Source organism: Cherax quadricarinatus, chromosome 3, assembly GCF_038502225.1.
Source record: "Cherax quadricarinatus isolate ZL_2023a chromosome 3, ASM3850222v1, whole genome shotgun sequence".
NCBI classification, from domain to species: domain Eukaryota; kingdom Metazoa; phylum Arthropoda; class Malacostraca; order Decapoda; family Parastacidae; genus Cherax; species Cherax quadricarinatus.
This window is the reverse complement of record NC_091294.1, coordinates 17,355,178-17,373,254: the sequence shown is the minus strand read 5'-3', so window position 1 is coordinate 17,373,254 and position 18,077 is coordinate 17,355,178. Positions and strand designations below refer to the sequence as shown.

At 39.2% G+C, this 18,077-nt stretch overlaps 1 protein-coding gene across 6 annotated transcripts in view; it reads right to left on the bottom strand.

Annotated features, from left to right (window-relative positions):
* Positions 1-3,240: 3,240 nt before the first annotated feature.
* The window catches only part of LOC128706562 (dynamin-binding protein), a 188,703-nt gene continuing 173,866 nt past the window's right edge, over positions 3,241-18,077 (bottom strand). For all 6 annotated transcript variants that reach the window (XM_053801491.2, XM_053801493.2, XM_053801492.2 and 3 more), the window contains one exon: positions 3,241-5,534. In XM_053801491.2, the coding sequence (XP_053657466.2) occupies positions 5,388-5,534 (147 nt within the window). In that variant the 3' untranslated portion in view covers positions 3,241-5,387. The remainder of the gene's footprint in view (positions 5,535-18,077) is intronic.

The following is an 18,077-nucleotide window of genomic DNA, read 5'->3' as shown; positions in this document are numbered from 1 at the left end:
TTCAAAACTCCCCACGCATTCACTCAACATTTCCCAAAATCTCTCTCTCTCCTCTACACTTCTCTCTTCTCCAGGTGCATACACGCTTATTATAACCCACTTTTCACATCCAATCTTTATTTTACTCCACATAATCCTTGAATTAATACATTTATAGTCCCTCTTTTCCTGCCATAGCTTATCCTTCAACATTATTGCTACTCCTTCTTTAGCTCTAACTCTATTTGAAACCCCTGACCTAATCCCATTTATTCCTCTCCACTGAAACTCTCCCACCCCCTTCAGCTTTGTTTCACTTAAAGCCAGGACATCCAGCTTCTTCTCATTCATAACATCCACAATCATCTCTTTCTTATCATCTGCACAACATCCACGCACATTCAGACTTCCCACTTTGACAATTTTCTTCTTCTTATTCTTTTTAGTAATCTTTACAGGAAAAGGGGTTACTAGCCCATTGTTCCCGGCAGTTTAGTTGACTTTTACAACACGCATGGCTTACGGAGGAAAGATTCTTATTCCACTTCCCCATGGATATAAAAGGAAAATTAATAAGACCAAGAACTATAAAGATAGAAATGTTAAAAGCAGGTGGGGATATAGTTTTGGAGTGGTTGGTGCAATTATTTAATAAATGTATGGAAGAGGGTAAGGTACCTAGGGATTGGCAGAGAGCATGCATAGTTCCTTTGTATAAAGGCAAAGGGGATAAAAGAGAGTGCAAAAATTATAGGGGGATAAGTCTGTTGAGTGTACCTGGTAAAGTGTATGGTAGAGTTATAATTGAAAGAATTAAGAGTAAGACGGAGAATAGGATAGCAGATGAACAAGGAGGCTTTAGGAAAGGTAGGGGGTGTGTGGACCAGGTGTTTACAGTGAAACATATAAGTGAACAGTATTTAGATAAGGCTAAAGAGGTCTTTGTGGCATTTATGGATTTGGAAAAGGCGTATGACAGGGTGGATAGGGGGGCAATGTGGCAGATGTTGCAAGTGTATGGTGTAGGAGGTAGGTTACTGAAAGCAGTGAAGAGTTTTTACGAGGATAGTGAGGCTCAAGTTAGAGTATGTAGGAAAGAGGGAAATTTTTTTCCCAGTAAAAGTAGGCCTTAGACAAGGATGTGTGATGTCACCGTGGTTGTTTAATATATTTATAGATGGGGTTGTAAGAGAAGTAAATGCGAGGGTCTTGGCAAGAGGCATGGAGTTAAAAGATAAAGAATCACACACAAAGTGGGAGTTGTCACAGCTGCTCTTTGCTGATGACACTGTGCTCTTGGGAGATTCTGAAGAGAAGTTGCAGAGATTGGTGGATGAATTTGGTAGGGTGTGCAAAAGAAGAAAATTAAAGGTGAATACAGGAAAGAGTAAGGTTATGAGGATAACAAAAAGATTAGGTGATGAAAGATTGAATATCAGACTGGAGGGAGAGAGAATGGAGGAGGTGAACGTATTCAGATATTTGGGAGTGGACGTGTCAGCGGATGGGTCTATGAAAGATGAGGTGAATCATAGAATTGATGAGGGAAAAAGAGTGAGTGGTGCACTTAGGAGTCTGTGGAGACAAAGAACTTTGTCCTTGGAGGCAAAGAGGGGAATGTATGAGAGTATAGTTTTACCAACGCTCTTATATGGGTGTGAAGCGTGGGTGATGAATGTTGCAGCGAGGAGAAGGCTGGAGGCAGTGGAGATGTCATGTCTGAGGGCAATGTGTGGTGTGAATATAATGCAGAGAATTCGTAATTTGGAAGTTAGGAGGAGGTGCGGGATTACCAAAACTGTTGTCCAGAGGGCTGAGGAAGGGTTGTTGAGGTGGTTCGGACATGTAGAGAGAATGGAGTGAAACAGAATGACTTCAAGAGTGTATCAGTCTGTAGTGGAAGGAAGGCGGGGTAGGGGTCGGCCTAGGAAGGGTTGGAGGGAGGGGGTAAAGGAGGTTTTGTGTGCGAGGGGCTTGGACTTCCAGCAGGCATGCGTGAGCGTGTTTGATAGGAGTGAATGGAGACAAATGGTTTTTAATACTTGACGTGCTGTTGGAGTGTGAGCAAAGTAACATTTATGAAGGGATTCAGGGAAACCGGCAGGCCGGACTTGAGTCCTGGAGATGGGAAGTACAGTGCCTGCACTCTGAAGGAGGGGTGTTAATGTTGCAGTTTAAAAACTGTAGTGTGGAGCACCCTTCTGGCGGGGCAGTGATGGAGTGAATGGTGGTGGGGGTTTTTCTTTTTCGGGCCACCCTGCCTTGGTGGGAAGCGGCCGGTGTGATAAAAAAAAAAAAAAAAAAAAAAAAGAACTATTAAGATAAAATCAAAGAAAACTCAGATGAGTGTGTATAAATAAATGTGTACATGTATGTGTAGTGTGACCTAAGTGTAAGTAGAAGTAGCAAGACATGCCTGTAATCTTGCATATTTATGAGACAGACAAAAGACATCAGCAATCCTACCATCATGTAAAACAATCACAGGCTTTCGTTTTACACTCACTTGGCAGGACGGTAGTACCTCCCTGGGTGGTTGCTGTCTACCAACCTACTACCTATACCTATATATATATATGTATATATATATATATGTATATATATATATATGTATATATATATATATGTATATATATATATATATATATATGTGTATATATATGTGTATATATATATATTATATATATATATATATATATATATATATATATATATATATATATATATATATATATATATATATATATATATAATATATATACAGTGGACCCCCGCTTAACGATCACCTCCAAATGCGACCAATTATGTAAGTGTATTTATGTAAGTGCGTTTATACGTGTATGTTTGGGGGTCTGAAATGGACTAATCTACTTCACAATATTCCTTATGGGAAAAAATTCGGTCAGTACTGGCACCTGAACATACTACTGGAATGAAAAAAGTTCGTTAACCGGGGGTCCACTGTATATATATATATATATATATATATATATATATATATATATATATATATATGTATATGTATATATATGTATATATATATGTATGTATATATAGAAGCAATTAAGTAAATTACTGGAATTTACAGCAAGTGTTATACGCACATGTTAGGAATGTTAGGAGGCCTGGTCACAGACCGGGCCGCGGGGGCGTTGACCCCCGAAACTCTCTCCAGGTAAACATGTCCACATAACCCTTTATGACCATTCAAGTGACATACTGCAGCATGTAAACATTTTTTGGTATAATGATACAACAGTGTTTTATCATTGTTTTTATGTACTTATATGTTGGTACATAATCATAAAACAAATAAGTTCCCTTAAAACTGAAGTACCCTTTGTAAGCAGGTTACATTCCCTCAAATATGTATGGGAGAGTGCTAAATCCATTGTGGTCATACAGTCCATGGGATATAGGAAGCATTCAGGTTTGATTCAAGTGGAAGATAATTCAATGTCCCTGAGTCAAGTCTCAGTAAAGCCCTTATAGATGCCACTAGATTTAGTGTCCAAAAAAAGTTTTATGAACCACTACCCACAGCAAGGTTTTTTTAACTTGGACATCATCTTCAACATCACTCACTTGAACATTATTTTTTAATTTTTTTTTTTTTAACATGTTGGCTGTCTCCCATTGGTATCTGTTGCTACACATGGTCAATGATGCTTATCTTAAAAGTATAAATGATAGTTGCTTTTACAGATGTTAACATATTCACACCAACATATGGTGTGTTGACAATGCCAGTTATACAGTAGCACTGTGCAGTGCTGTAGCTTACCCATTGCAAGGTTCAGTGTGTGTTCTGAGATGCTTTTCTGCATACCACTGTTGAAACTCATGGTTGAGATACTGTCACCTTGAACCTGTCTGGCCATTCTCCTCTGACCTCTCATTATTAGGCATTTTCACCCACAGAATTACTGCTCACTGGATGCTCCATGTTTTTCACCATTTTCTGTAAACTCTAGACTGTTGTGTGTGAAAATCCCTGGAGATTGGCAGTTTCTGAGGAACTTAAACTACCCCGTCTGGCCCCAACACTCATTCCATGGTCAAAGTCACTTAGATCACATTTCTTCCCCATTCTGGTGTTTAATCTGAACAACAACTGAACTTGACCAAGTCAAAATTCTTTTAAGCATTTAGGTATTACCATATGATTGACTTATTAGATATTTGAATTAATGAGGTGTTCCTAGTAAAGTGGCCACTGAGTATTTGTTCCAGTAACTTCCAAATGGAGCTGGGAAGGACAGAGGGTTAATAATGGGACAGGTCATGGTCAGACATGCTGTACCTGTGAAGGACTATTACAGTAGTCTTGCACAGTTCTGCACAGTACTACAGTATGTTTACCTTTCAAGCCTTTGGTGTGAGAGGAATCATACTCTCAAACCAAATTTAATTTAAGAGAAAAGCATTGCTGAAAGGTGCAAGCAATACAGCTTAAGACACATTTTATATCAAGACTGCATGAAACTTATTTTTCAACAAATAGGTGAGGACAGTTATCTAGCAGCAGCCCAATCATGGTCTTTAGAAAACATAACATTTTAGTGGCCTGGTGGCTAAAGCTCCCGCTTCACACACGGAGGGCCCGGGTTCGATTCCCGGCGGGTGGAAACATTTCGACACGTTTCCTTACACCTGTTGTCCTGTTCACCTAGCAGCAAATAGGTACCTGGGTGTTAGTCGACTGGTGTGGGTCGCATCCTGGGGGACAAGATTAAGGACCCCAATGGAAATAAGTTAGACAGTCCTCGATGACGCACTGACTTTCTTGGGTTATCCTGGGTGGCTAACCCCCCGGGGTTAAAAATCCAAACAAAATCTTATCTTATCTTATAATAAGAATTGACCTCAGTCACAAAGCTGTTCTCAGACCAGTCATTAGTAAGTTTTTGTATCATTCAGGTCTACCCTTCAAGGAAAGTGCCTTGATGCAAGTGAAGGCATTTGGTCCAAGAAAATTTAGCTAACTTTCCTTGGATCAAAGCTGAATCCCACCCAGGCACTGTATGATGGTTACAGGCTAAGTGCTTCCCCTAATAATGTAATAATGACTGAGACATGCTTTTGGGATTGGCAATAAATAAATTAGGAACACTTTCATATTGTGAAATGTATGTGGATGAGTACTTTTCTGATGATAATGCTTTACATTTGTGTGAACAAGCAACATTAATACAAACAAAACAGTTTCATCTTGGTGCTTTATGCCTGAATACCTTCCACATCCTCCCCACAGGCACTGTATAATCCTATGGGGTTTGTGCTTCCTCCTTGATTATAATAATAATACTTGGTATGTTGAAATCTGAGAACACAGATCATTTTTTTAATGCAGAAACAAGAGTATGCATAAAACTCATTAATAATCTACTTACATTTTCTTTATAACTCTACGTAGCTACAATTTTTAAGGATTTAATATGTTTGAAGTGATCCCCCATCAGTGCTTCATACTCAGTGTCTTTGATCTGGTGAGCGCCACGACTAGTCTGAATGTAGTTACTGAAGTGGGAGTTTGCTGTTCCATAGTAGTCCACCTTTAACACAGAGAGAGGAATTATTGTAACACAGGGAAAAGAATTATTTTGTTTATGAGGAATCACTAAATTAGATTTAAGAAAGATGGTAATTCCAATTCCTTAGATCAAGAGCCCTTCATTGGCATCCAGGTATCCCCTTTAAGGACGAAAGCAATTATTTCATCTTTCCAATCTATAAGCATTAACCATTCGACTGTCTTTGTCGTATAAATACGTCTTACGAACCAGTGTTTCTGACGTATTAATGCACCAAAATTCTAGCGGCTTCAAATCAAGCGGGAGAAAGCTGGTAGGCCCACATGTGAGAGAATGGGTCTGTGTGGTTAGTGTGTGCAGTATAAAAAAAAAAAATCCTGCAGCACACAGTGCATGATAAAAAAAAAACTTGGGTATTATTCTAATTCCACAAGACTTTGAAGAGGCAATAAATGACATGCTTATGCACTCTGCCGCAGGCCCAGACTCATGGAACTCCGTGTTCATCAAGAATTGCAAGAAGCCCCTATCACGTGCCTTCAGCATTTTATGGAGGGAGCATGGACATGGGTCATCCCCCACACACTAAAAACAACAGACAGAGCCCCATTCCACAAAGGTGGCAGTAAAGCAATTGCAAAGAACTACAGACCAATAGCACTAACATCTCGTATCATAATCGTTGAGAGGGTTCTAAGAAGCAAGATTGACAACCACCTAGATACCCATCAATTACACAACCCAGGGCAACATGGGTTTAGAGTAGGTCGCTCCTGCCTGTCCCAGCTACTGGACCACTATGATAAAGTCCTGGATGCTGTAGAGGATAAACAAAATACAGATGTAGTATACACAGACTTCGCAAACGCTTTCAACAAGTGTGACCATGGTGTAATAGCACACAAAATGCGTGATAAAGGAATAATGGGAAAAGTTGGTAGTTGGATCTACAACTTCATGACAAACAGAACACAAAGAGTAATAGTAAACAGAGTAAAGTCCCAGGCAGCCACGGTAAAAAGCTCTGTTCCACAAGGCACAGTACTCACTCTCATTCTATTCTTCATCCTCATTTCTGACATGGACAGAGATGTAAGTCATAGCTCCGTGTCTTCCTTTGCGGATGACACTTGGATTACCATGGCAGTGACCTCCATCTAAGACACCACGAGACTCCAAGCAGACATCAACCAAATCTCTGAATGAGCCACTCAAAACAATATGAAGTTCAACGAGGAGAAATTTCAACTACTCAGATATGCGAAACTTGAGGAAATTAAAAATGTATCAGGGTATACGACAAATCTAACCATACAATAGAGCGGAAAAGTAATGTAAAGGACCTGGGAGTGATAATGTCTCTAGAGGACCTTGCTTTCAAAGACCACAACAATGTATCTGCCTCATCTGCTAGGAAAATGGTAGGATGGATAATGAGAACCTTCAAAACTAGGGACACCAAGCCCATGATGATTCTCTTCAAATTGCTTGTGCTCTCTAGGCTGGAATACTACTGTACACTAATGGCCCCCTTCAAGGCTGGCAACATTGCAGATCTGGAGTGTACAAAGAACTTTAACGGCACATATAAGTACGAAAAGGCACCTAAACTACTGTGAATGGTTGAAGGTCCTTGATCTGCCTTCCCTTGAATGCAGGCAAGAGAGATACATAATAATATACACTTGGAAGGTCCTGGAGGAATTGGCACCAAACCTGCACACGAAAATCACTCCCTATGAAAGCAAAAGACTCGGCAGGAGATGCAACATTCCCCCAATGAAAAGCAGGGGTGCCACGAGTGCATTGAGAGATAACACAATAAGTGTCCAGGGCCCAAGACTGTTCAATTGCCTCCCAGCATAAATAAGGGGGATTGCCAATAGACCCCTGGCTGTCTTCAAGAAGGCACTGGACAGGCACCTAAAGTCAGTACCTGATCAACCGGGCTGTGGTTCATACATCAGCTTGCATGTGGGCAGCATTAACAGCCCAGTTGCTCAAACCCTGATCCACCATGAGGCCGGGTCGTGGGGGCGTTGACCCCCGAAACCCTCTCCAGGTAAACTCCAGGTGTTTCTAGATTAAAACGCCGACTTTGAGGTGTATTTTCTTATATTTATGGTTGTATTCTCGGTTTCTTGGTCTCAGTTGATAGAATGGAAGACATATTACAGAAATAGAGATGATTTTTATTGGTTTCACGATGAAAAGGACCTTGAAATTGAGCTCAAAGTAGCGGAAATGTTCGATTTTTGCTGATGTTCAAGAGTAAAATGACGTCACCGTCCAATAAGTGTCCAACTAGCCATTCTAATACGCAGTCACAAATGGGTTGACATTATTTATAAAATTATTACAATAATGCATAACAGTAAATTTTCTATTTTTTTGTGTGAATAAAAATTCAAAATAGAAAGCAAGAGTAATATAAGAGGGGCCTGGAGACATAACTAATGAACAGAGAAAATGTTATTTCAGTGCCAGGAATGTCTGCATTGTTTATTGTGGACCCTATTTTGAAACTGGCATCTTTTTTAATTTGCGTGAAATTGACCAAATTGCAAATTTCTGACCCCTTTATTGGGTAGCTGTTTCTTGTACTCAATTGACAGAACAAATGGAGTTCTAAAGAAATAGCTACGAGTTTGGTCGACTGGACCAATGGAACTGGCCAAAAATAGGGCTCAAAGTGGGAAAATCACCAATGTGTATATTGCCGAGTTCACTAGCTTTGCGAGAGCTTAATTCCATAAGTTTTCCATCAAATTTTGTACTTTTGGTGTCATTACCATCAGGAAAAGATTCTCTATCATTTCATAAAAAAATAATTTTATTTTTTTAGGATCTGGGGTTGCGACAGTCAATAGGTTAAGCAACCCAACATCTACATCAACAGGAAATTAATGGAAAAACGATATAGACTTAGTAAATGAGAAATTAAATATCAGATTGGAGGGAGTATGGTGGAAATGAATGTGTTCAGATATTTGGGAGTAGACTTGTTGGAAGATGGATCTATGAAAGATGAGGTAAACCATAAAATTGATGAAAAGGAAAAAGGTGGGTGGTGTGGTGAGGTATTTGTGGAGACAAAGAACTTTATCCATGGAGACAGCGCAGAATGTATGAGAGTACAGAGGTTCAAACACTTATAAGGGTGTGAATAATGGGGTGTCAATGTTGTAGTGAGGAGGAGGTTGGAGGCAGCAGAGATGTGTCTGAAGGCAATGTGTATGGTAACCATTATGCAGAGAATTCATAGTTCGGAGATTAGGAGGTGTGGAGTTACTAAAAGTTTTATCCAGAGGGCTGACAAGGGTTGTTGAAGTGGTTTGGTCAATTACAGAGGATAGAGCAATATAGGATGGCTTGGAGGGTGTATAAATCTGTAATGCAGGGTATGGGTTGTCTTAGGAAAGAATGGAGGGAGGGGGGGTAAAGGAGGTTTTGTGTGCAAGGGGCTTGGACGTCCATCAGGCACGTTAGATAGGAGTGGAGGTTGGCATGTTAGATAGGTGACGAGCTGTTGGAGTGTGAGATGGGTAACATTTTGTGAAGGGATTCAGGAAAACCAGTTAGCCAGACTTGAGTCGTGGAGGTGGAAACTACAATGCCTGCACTCTAAAAGAGGGGTGGGGATATTTGCTTTTGGAGGGACATCTGAACCGTCGTATATGCATGCCTCGAGCAAGACAGTGATAGTGTGAATGATGATGAAAGTATTTCTTTTTCAGGTCACCCTGCCTTGGTGGGAAACAGCCAGTGTGTTAAAATAACAAAACAAGAAATATGATAAAATAGTTATAAGAAAGTACAATTATTATAACAGTGCTTCAGAGAAACAATATGGAATAAAATTTTACAAAGGACAGATTTTTTAACACACCGGCTGTCTCCCACTGACGCAGGGTCACCTCAAAAAGAAACAGGGTCACCTCAAAAAGAAAAAACTTGAGTTTTTTCTTTTTACATTTAGTATTATATACAGGAGAAAGGGTTACTAGCCCCCTTTTTCCTGGCATTTTAGTTGCCTCTTACGATACACATGCTTTATGGAGGAATTATTTTCCGCTTTCCCATGGAGTGAAGGACAGTTATAAACAAATTATACAAAGAATTCTGCAGCATAAATGAAAATGGAATTGAAGAGTTTATTCCAAAAATAGGAAAAAAAAAAAGATATAACAAACAAATATACGTAGGGTGCCAACTCAGAAACACATAAATGTTTGTAGGAAGGAAGAGTGAAACTTTATAAATGAAATATGTAGTTGGAAAGAGGAAAATGGAATCAAGTTTTTTAACTCAAATTTGCAAAAAAAAACAAAAAATTTGGTAGACAAAGTACAAAAAAAAAAAAAATATTCAAGGGCAGCAGCAAAATCACCAAGTTGGTGGAAAAAATTAATCAGTTACTAAATATAAAGTTGCAGTGTGTTTGCAGATGACACGTTATATATACAGTAAGAGATTTTAACCCTAAAACTGCATCTGATATGGAAGATAATGAATTATTAAAAGAAGTAAAGGTACTATTACTGGATGTTGACCTGAATAAAAACAACAGCACCAGATGACATGCAGCGGCACTGTGTGGGTTAAAGAATGCACAGAAGCTGAAATAACTGAAAATACTTAAGAAAAAAAATCATTAGAGAAAACATAAGAAACTAAGCAAAATCCAGCTGTCAAACAGTTCTATTATCAATGAGCAAAATCCTGTACAGCAAATTTATTAAGCAACTCCAACAGTCACAGAAATTACAGGAACAGGAAATGGATAAGTAAATTGCATTCTTTTTTGTTTTAAGAATTTGCAGAAAATGGGAGAAATAAATAGCAAACTACAATAGAAAAGACATTCTCTGTCTGAAATGAAAATGGGAATGGTGATATGATGAGAAATGTTCTAATTTACATAAATGGCTTGCTTAAAAAGAACAAAAAACCACTTCATAAGAATTTTTTTTTTTCAACAAGTCGGCCATCTCCCACCGAGGCAGGGTGACCCAAAGAGAAAGAAAATCCCCAAAAAGAAAATACTTTCATCATCATTCAACAGTTTCACCTCACTCACACATAATCACTGTTTTTGCAGAGGTGCCCAGAATACAACAGTTTAGAAGTATATACGTATAAAAATACACAATATATCTCTCCAAACTGCCAATATCCCAAACCCCTCCTTTAGAGTGCAGGCATTGTACTTCCCATTTCCAGGACTCAAGTCCAGTTATATAAAATAACCGGTTTCCCTGAATCCCTTCACTAAATATTACCCTGCTCACACTCCAACATATCGTCAGGTCCCAAATACCATTTGTCTCCATTCATTCCTATCTAACACGCTCACGCACGCTTGCTGGAAGTCCAAACCCCTCGCCCACAACACCTCCTTTACCCCCTCCCTCCAACCTTTTTGAGGACGAAACCTACCCAGCTTATCTTCCCCTACAGATTTATACGTTCTCCATGTCATTCTACTCTGATCCATTCTTTCTAAATGACCAAACCACCTCAACAAACCCTCTTCAGCCCTCTGACTAATACTTTTATTAACTCCACACCTCCTAATTTCCACACTCCAAATTTTCTGCATAATATTTACACCACACATTGCTCTTAAACAGGACATCTCCACTGCCTCCAACCGTCTACTTGCTGCAGCATTTACAACCCAAGCTGCACACCCATACATGTATAAGAGTGTTGGTACTACTATACTTTCATACATTCCCTTCTTTGCCTCCATAGATAACATTTTTTTGCCTCCACATATACCTCAATGCACCACTCACCTTTTTTCCTTCATCAATTCTATGATTAACCCTTTCAGGGTCCATCCCGTAGATCTACGGCTTTACGTTCAGTGTCCAAACCGTAGATCTACGCCATGCGCTCAGCTCACTCTGATAAACTGTGAGTGGTAAATTTGGGCCTAGATATGAGAGAATACATCTATGTGGTATGTGTGCACCACATAAAACAAATCCTGCAGCACACTGTGTACAATGAGAGAAAAAACTGAGACCGTGATTTTCGATTAAAACAGCGACTTTGCAGCGTTTTTTCGTATGTTTGTTATAGTTGTATTTGCGATTTCTTGGTCTCATTTGATAGAATGGAAGACATATTACAGAAATAGAGATGATTTTGATTGGTTTTAGCACTGGAAATGGCTTGAAACTGAGCTCAAATTAGCAGAAATGTTAAATTTTTGCAGATGTTCAAGAGTAAACCAACGACCTCACACGTCTAATACACGCCAGCTGGTGGTCTAATATACATTCACAAATGTGGTGATGATATTTATACAATTATTACAATATTGCATAACAGTAAATCTTCTATTTTTTGGTGTGAATAAAAATTCATTATGTGAATAAAAAATCAAAATGGAATTTATTTGTAAAGCCTCAAAACATAACTAATGAACAGAGGAAATATTAGTTTAGTGCCAGGAATACCTACAGTGTTTATTCTGGACCCTGTTTTGAAATTGGAATATTTTGAACTTTGTGTTAAATTGGCCAAATTACCAATTTCCGATCACTTTATTTTGTAGTTGAAACAGTTCATTTGGCGATTTCTTGTGCTCAATCCATAGAATAGTAGTAATACTAGTGAAATAGCTAAGAAATTGGTTGACTGGAATAATGTAATTGGCCTAAAATGGGAGTCAAAGTTGGCAAAATCGCCGATTCGTAAATATCACCGACACATAAAATTCACGAGAGCATAATTTCGTCAATTTTCCATCAAATTTCGTACTTTTTGTTTTATTACCTTCACAAAAAGATTCTCTACCATTTCATAAGAAAAAATAACAATTTCTTTTTTTTTTTTTAAATTCTTGGACACTGGGGCACCACTTCAGATTTTGGACTTGGACCCTGAAGGGGTTAACCTCATCCTTCATAAATCCATCCGCTGACACATCAACTCCCAAATATCTGAAAACATTCACTTCTTCCATATTCCTCCCCAATTTGATATCCAATTTTCCTTTATTTAAATCATTTGATACTCTCATCAAGTTACTCTTTTCTATGTTCACTTCAACTTTCTACCTTTACACAAATTCCCAAATTTATTAAACAAAAATATCAACCACTCCAACACTATGTCCCCCCCTGCTTTTAACATTTCTGTCATGATCCCGTCAGTTCCAGCTGCTTTACCCCCTTTCATTCTACGTAATGCCTCATGCACCTCCCCCACACTTACATCCTGCTCTTCTTCACTCCTAAAAGATGATATACCTCCCTGGCCAGTGCATGAAATTACCACCTCCCTTTCTTCGTCGACATTTAAAAGTTCCTCAAAATATTCTCGCCATCTACCCAAAACCTCCATCTCCCCATCTACTAACTCCCCTTCTCTGTTTTTAACTGATAAATCCATTTGTTCCCTAGGCTTTCTTAACTTGTTTAACTCCAAAATTTTTTCTTATTTTCATTAAAATTCCTTGACAGTATCTCTCCCACTCTATCATTCGCTCTCCTTTCGCACTCTCTCACCACTCTCTTCACCTTTCTTTTACTCTCCATATACTCTACTCTTCTTATAACATTTCTGCTTTGTAAATACCTCTCATAAGCTACCTTTTTCTCTTTTATCACACCCTTTACTTCATCATTCAACCAATCACTCCTCTTTCCTCCTGCATCCACCCTCCTATAACCACAAACTTCTGCCCCACATTCTAATACTGCATTTTTAAAACTATTCCAACCCTCTTCAACCCCACCCCCCAACTACTCATACCTGCACCAGTCCACCTTTCTGCCAATAGTTGCTTATATTTCACCCGAACTTCCTCCTCCCTTAGTTTATACACTTTCACCTCCCTCTTACTTGTTGTTGCCATTTTCCTCTTATCCCATCTACCTCTTACTCTAACTTTAGCTACAACTAGATAATGATCCGATATATCTGTTGCCCCTCGATAAACGTGTACATCCTGGAGCCTACCCATCAACCTTTTATCCACCAATACATAATCTAACAAACTACTTTCATTATGTGCTACATCATACCTTGTATATTTATTTATCCTCTATTTCATAAAATATGTATTACTTATTACCAAACCTCTTTCTACACATAGCTCAATTAAAGGCTCCCCATTTTCATTTACCCCTGGCACCCCAAATTTACCTACTACTCCCTCCACAACACTTTTTCCCATTTTAGCATTAAAATCCCCAACCACAAGTACTTTCACACTTGGTTCAAAACTCCCTAAGCAATTACTCAACATTTCCCAAAATCTCTCTCTCTCTCCTCCATACTTCTCTCTTTCCCAGGTGCATAAATGCTTACAATAACCCACTTCTCACATCCAACCTTTATTTTACTCCACATAATCCTTGAATTAATACATTTATAGTCCCTCTTTTCCTGCCATAGCTTATCCTTCAACATTATTGCTACTTCTTCTTTAGCTCTAACTCTATTAGAAACCCCTGACCTAATCCCACCCACCCCCTTCAGCTTTGTTTCACTTAAAGCCAGGACATCCAGCTTCTTCTCATTCATAACATCCACAATCATCTCTTTCTTATCATTCGCACAACATCCACGCACATTCAGACTTCCCACTTTGACAATTTTCTTCTTATTCTTTTTAGTAATTTTTACAGGAAAAGGGGTTACTAGCCCATTGTTCCCGGCATTTTAGTTGACTTTTACAACACGCATGGCTTATGGAGGAAAGACTCTTATTACACTTCTCCATGGATATAAAAGGAAAAGTAATTAGAACAAGAACTAAGATGAAATCAAAGAAAACTCAGATGAATGTGTATAAATAAACGTGTACATGTATGTTTAGTGTGACCTAAGTGTAAGTAGAAGTAGCAAGACGTACCTGTAATCTTGCATATTTATGAGAGACAAAAGACACCAGCAATCCTGCCATCATGTAAAACAATTACAGGCTTTCATTTTACATTCACTTGGCAGAATGGTAGTACCTCCCTGGGTGGTTGCTGTCTACCAACCTACTAATATGTATATAAATAATGCAAAGATCCTATGTAAAATATTAAATATTAATTTTAAGTTCTTATATTGGAGTGGTTGGTGCTATTATTTACTAAATGTATGGAAGAGGGTAAGATACCTAGGGACTGGCAGAGAGCATGCATAGTTCCTTTGTATAAAGGCAAAGGGGACAAAAGAGAGTGCAAAAATTATAGGGGAATAAGTCTGTTTGTAGGTAGTAGGTTGGTAGACAGCAACCACCCAGGGAAGTACTACCATCCTGCCAGATGACTGTGAAACAGAAACCTGTAACTGTTTTGCATGATGGTAGGATTGCTGGTTTCTTCTTCTGTCTCATAAACACACTAGATAACAGGGATATCTTGCTACTCCTACTTACACTTTGGTCACACTTCACAGACATGCACATGCATATATATATACATACATCTAGGTTTTTCTCCTTTTTCTAAATAGCTCTTGTTCTTCTTTATTTCTTCTCTTGTCCATGGGGAAGTGGAAAAGAATCTTTCCTCCGTAAGCCATGCGTGTCGTATGAGGCGACTAAAATGCCGGGAGCAATGGGCTAGTAACCCCTTCTCCTGTAGACATTTACTAAAAAAGAGAAGAAGAAAAACTTTATAAAACTGGGATGCTTAAATGTGCATGGATGTAGTGCGGATGACAAGAAACAGATGATTGCTGATGTTATGAATGAAAAGAAGTTGGATGTCCTGGCCCTAAGCGAAACAAAGCTGAAGGGGGTGGGGGAGTTTCAGTGGGGGGAAATAAATGGGATTAAATCTGGAGTATATGAGAGAGTTAGAGCAAAGGAAGGGGTAGCAGTAATGTTGAATGATCAGTTATGGAAGGAGAAAAGAGAATATGAATGTGTAAATTCAAGAATTATGTGGATTAAAGTAAAGGTTGGATGCGAGAAGTGGGTCATAATAAGCGTGTATGCACCTGGAGAAGAGAGGAATGCAGAGGAGAGAGAGAGATTTTGGGAGATGTTAAGTGAATGTAAAGGAGCCTTTGAACCAAGTGAGAGAGTAATTGTGGTAGGGGACCTGAATGCTAAAGTAGGAGAAACTTTTAGAGAGGGTGTGGTAGGTTAATTTTGGGTGCCAGGTGTAAATGATAATGGGAGCCCTTTGATTGAACTTTGTATAGAAAGGGGTTTAGTTATAGGTAATACATATTTTAAGAAAAAGAGGATAAATAAGTATACAAGATATAATGTAGGGCGAAATGACAGTAGTTTGTTGGATTATGTATTGGTAGATAAAAGACTGTTGAGTAGACTTCAGGATGTACATGTTTATAGAGGGGCCACAGATATATCAGATCACTTTCTAGTTGTAGCTACACTGAGAGTAAAAGGTAGATGGGATACAAGGAGAATAGAAGCATCAGGGAAGAGAGAGGTGAAGGTTTATAAACTAAAAGAGGAGGCAGTTAGGGTAAGATATAAACAGCTATTGGAGGATAGATGGGCTAATGAGAGCATAGGCAATGGGGTCGAAGAGGTATGGGGTAGGTTTAAAAATGTAGTGTTAGAGTGTTCAGCAGAAGTTTGTGGTTACAGGAAAGTGGGTGCGGGAGGGAAGAGGAGCGATTGGTGGAATGATGATGTAAAGAGAGTAGTAAGGGAGAAAAAGTTAGCATATGAGAAGTTTTTAGAAAGTAGAAGTGATGCAAGGAGGGAAGAGTATATGGAGAAAAAGAGAGAGGTTAAGAGAGTGGTGAAGCAATGTAAAAAGAGAGAAAATGAGAGAGTGGGTGAGATGTTATCAACAAATTTTGTTGAAAATAAGAAAAAGTTTTGGAGTGAGATTAACAAGTTAAGAAAGCCTAGAGAACAAATGGATTTGTCAGTTAAAAATAGGAGAGGAGAGTTATTAAATGGAGAGTTAGAGGTATTGGGAAGATGGAGGGAATATTTTGAGGAATTGTTAAATGTTGATGAAGATAGGGAAGCTGTGATTTCGTGTATAGGACAAGGAGGAATAACATCTTGTAGGAGTGAGGAAGAGCCAGTTGTGAGTGTGGGGGAAGTTCGTGAGGCAGTAGATAAAATGAAAGGGGGTAAGGCAGCCGGGATTGATGGGATAAAGACAGAAATGTTAAAAGCAGGTGGGGATATAGTTTTGGAGTGGTTGGTGCAATTATTTAATAAATGTATGGAAGAGGGTAAGGTACCTAGGGATTGGCAGAGAGCATGCATAGTTCATTTGTATAAAGGCAAAGGGGACAAAAGAGAGTGCAAAAATTATAGGGGGATAAGTCTGTTGAGTATACCTGGTAAAGTGTATGGTAGAGTTATTATTGAAAGAATTAAGAGTAAGACGGAGAATAGGACAGCAGATGAACAAGGAGGCTTTAGGAAAGGTAGGGGTGTGTGGACCAGGTGTTTACAGTGAAACATATAAGTGAACAGTATTTAGATAAGGCTAAAGAGGTCTTTGTGGCATTTATGGATTTGGAAAAGGCATATGACAGGGTGGATAGGGGGGGCAATGTGGCAGATGTTGCAGGTGTATGGTGTAGGAGGTAGGTTACTGAAAGCAGTGAAGAGTTTTTACGAGGATAGTGAGGCTCAAGTTAGAGTATGTATGAAAGAGGGAAATTATTTCCCAGTAAAAGTAGGCCTTAGACAAGGATGTGTGATGTCACCATGGTTGTTTAATATATTTATAGATGGGGTTGTAAGAGAAGTAAATGAGAGGGTCTTGACAAGAGGCATGGAGTTAAAAGATAAAGAATCAAACATAAAGTGGGAGTTGTCACAGTTGCTCTTTGCTGATGACACTGTGCTCTTGGAAGATTCTGAAGAGAAGTTGCAGAGATTGGTGGATGAATTTGGTAGGGTGTGCAAAAGAAGAAAATTAAAAGTGAATACAGGAAAGAGTAAGGTTATGAGGATAACAAAAATATTAGGTGATGAAAGATTGGATATCAGATTGGAGGGAGAGAGTATGGAGGAGGTGAATGTATTCAGATATTTGGGAGTGGACGTGTCAGCGGATGGGTCTATGAAGGATGAGGTGAATCATAGAATTGATGAGGGGAAAAGGGTGAGTGGTGCACTTAGGAGTCTGTGGAGACAAAGAACTTTGTCCTTGGAGGCAAAGAGGGGAACGTATGAGAGTATAGTTTTACCAACGCTCTTATATGGGTGTGAAGCATGGGTGATGAATGTTGCAGCGAGGAGGAGGCTGGAGGCAGTGGAGATGTCATGTCTGAGGGCAATGTGTGGTGTGAATATAATGCAGAGAATTCGTAGTTTGGAAGTTAGGAGGAGGTGCGGGATTACCAAAACTGTTGTCCAGAGGGCTGAGGAAGGGTTGTTGAGGTGGTTCAGACATGTAGAGAGAATGGAGCGAAACAGAATGACTTCAAGAGTGTATCAGTCTGTAGTGGAAGGAAGGCGGGGTAGGGGTCGGCCTAGGAAAGGTTGGAGGGAGGGGGTAAAGGAGGTTTTGTGTGCGAGGGGCTTGGACTTCCAGCAGGCATGCGTGAGCGTGTTTGATAGGAGTGAATGGAGACGAATGGTTTTTAATACTTGATGTG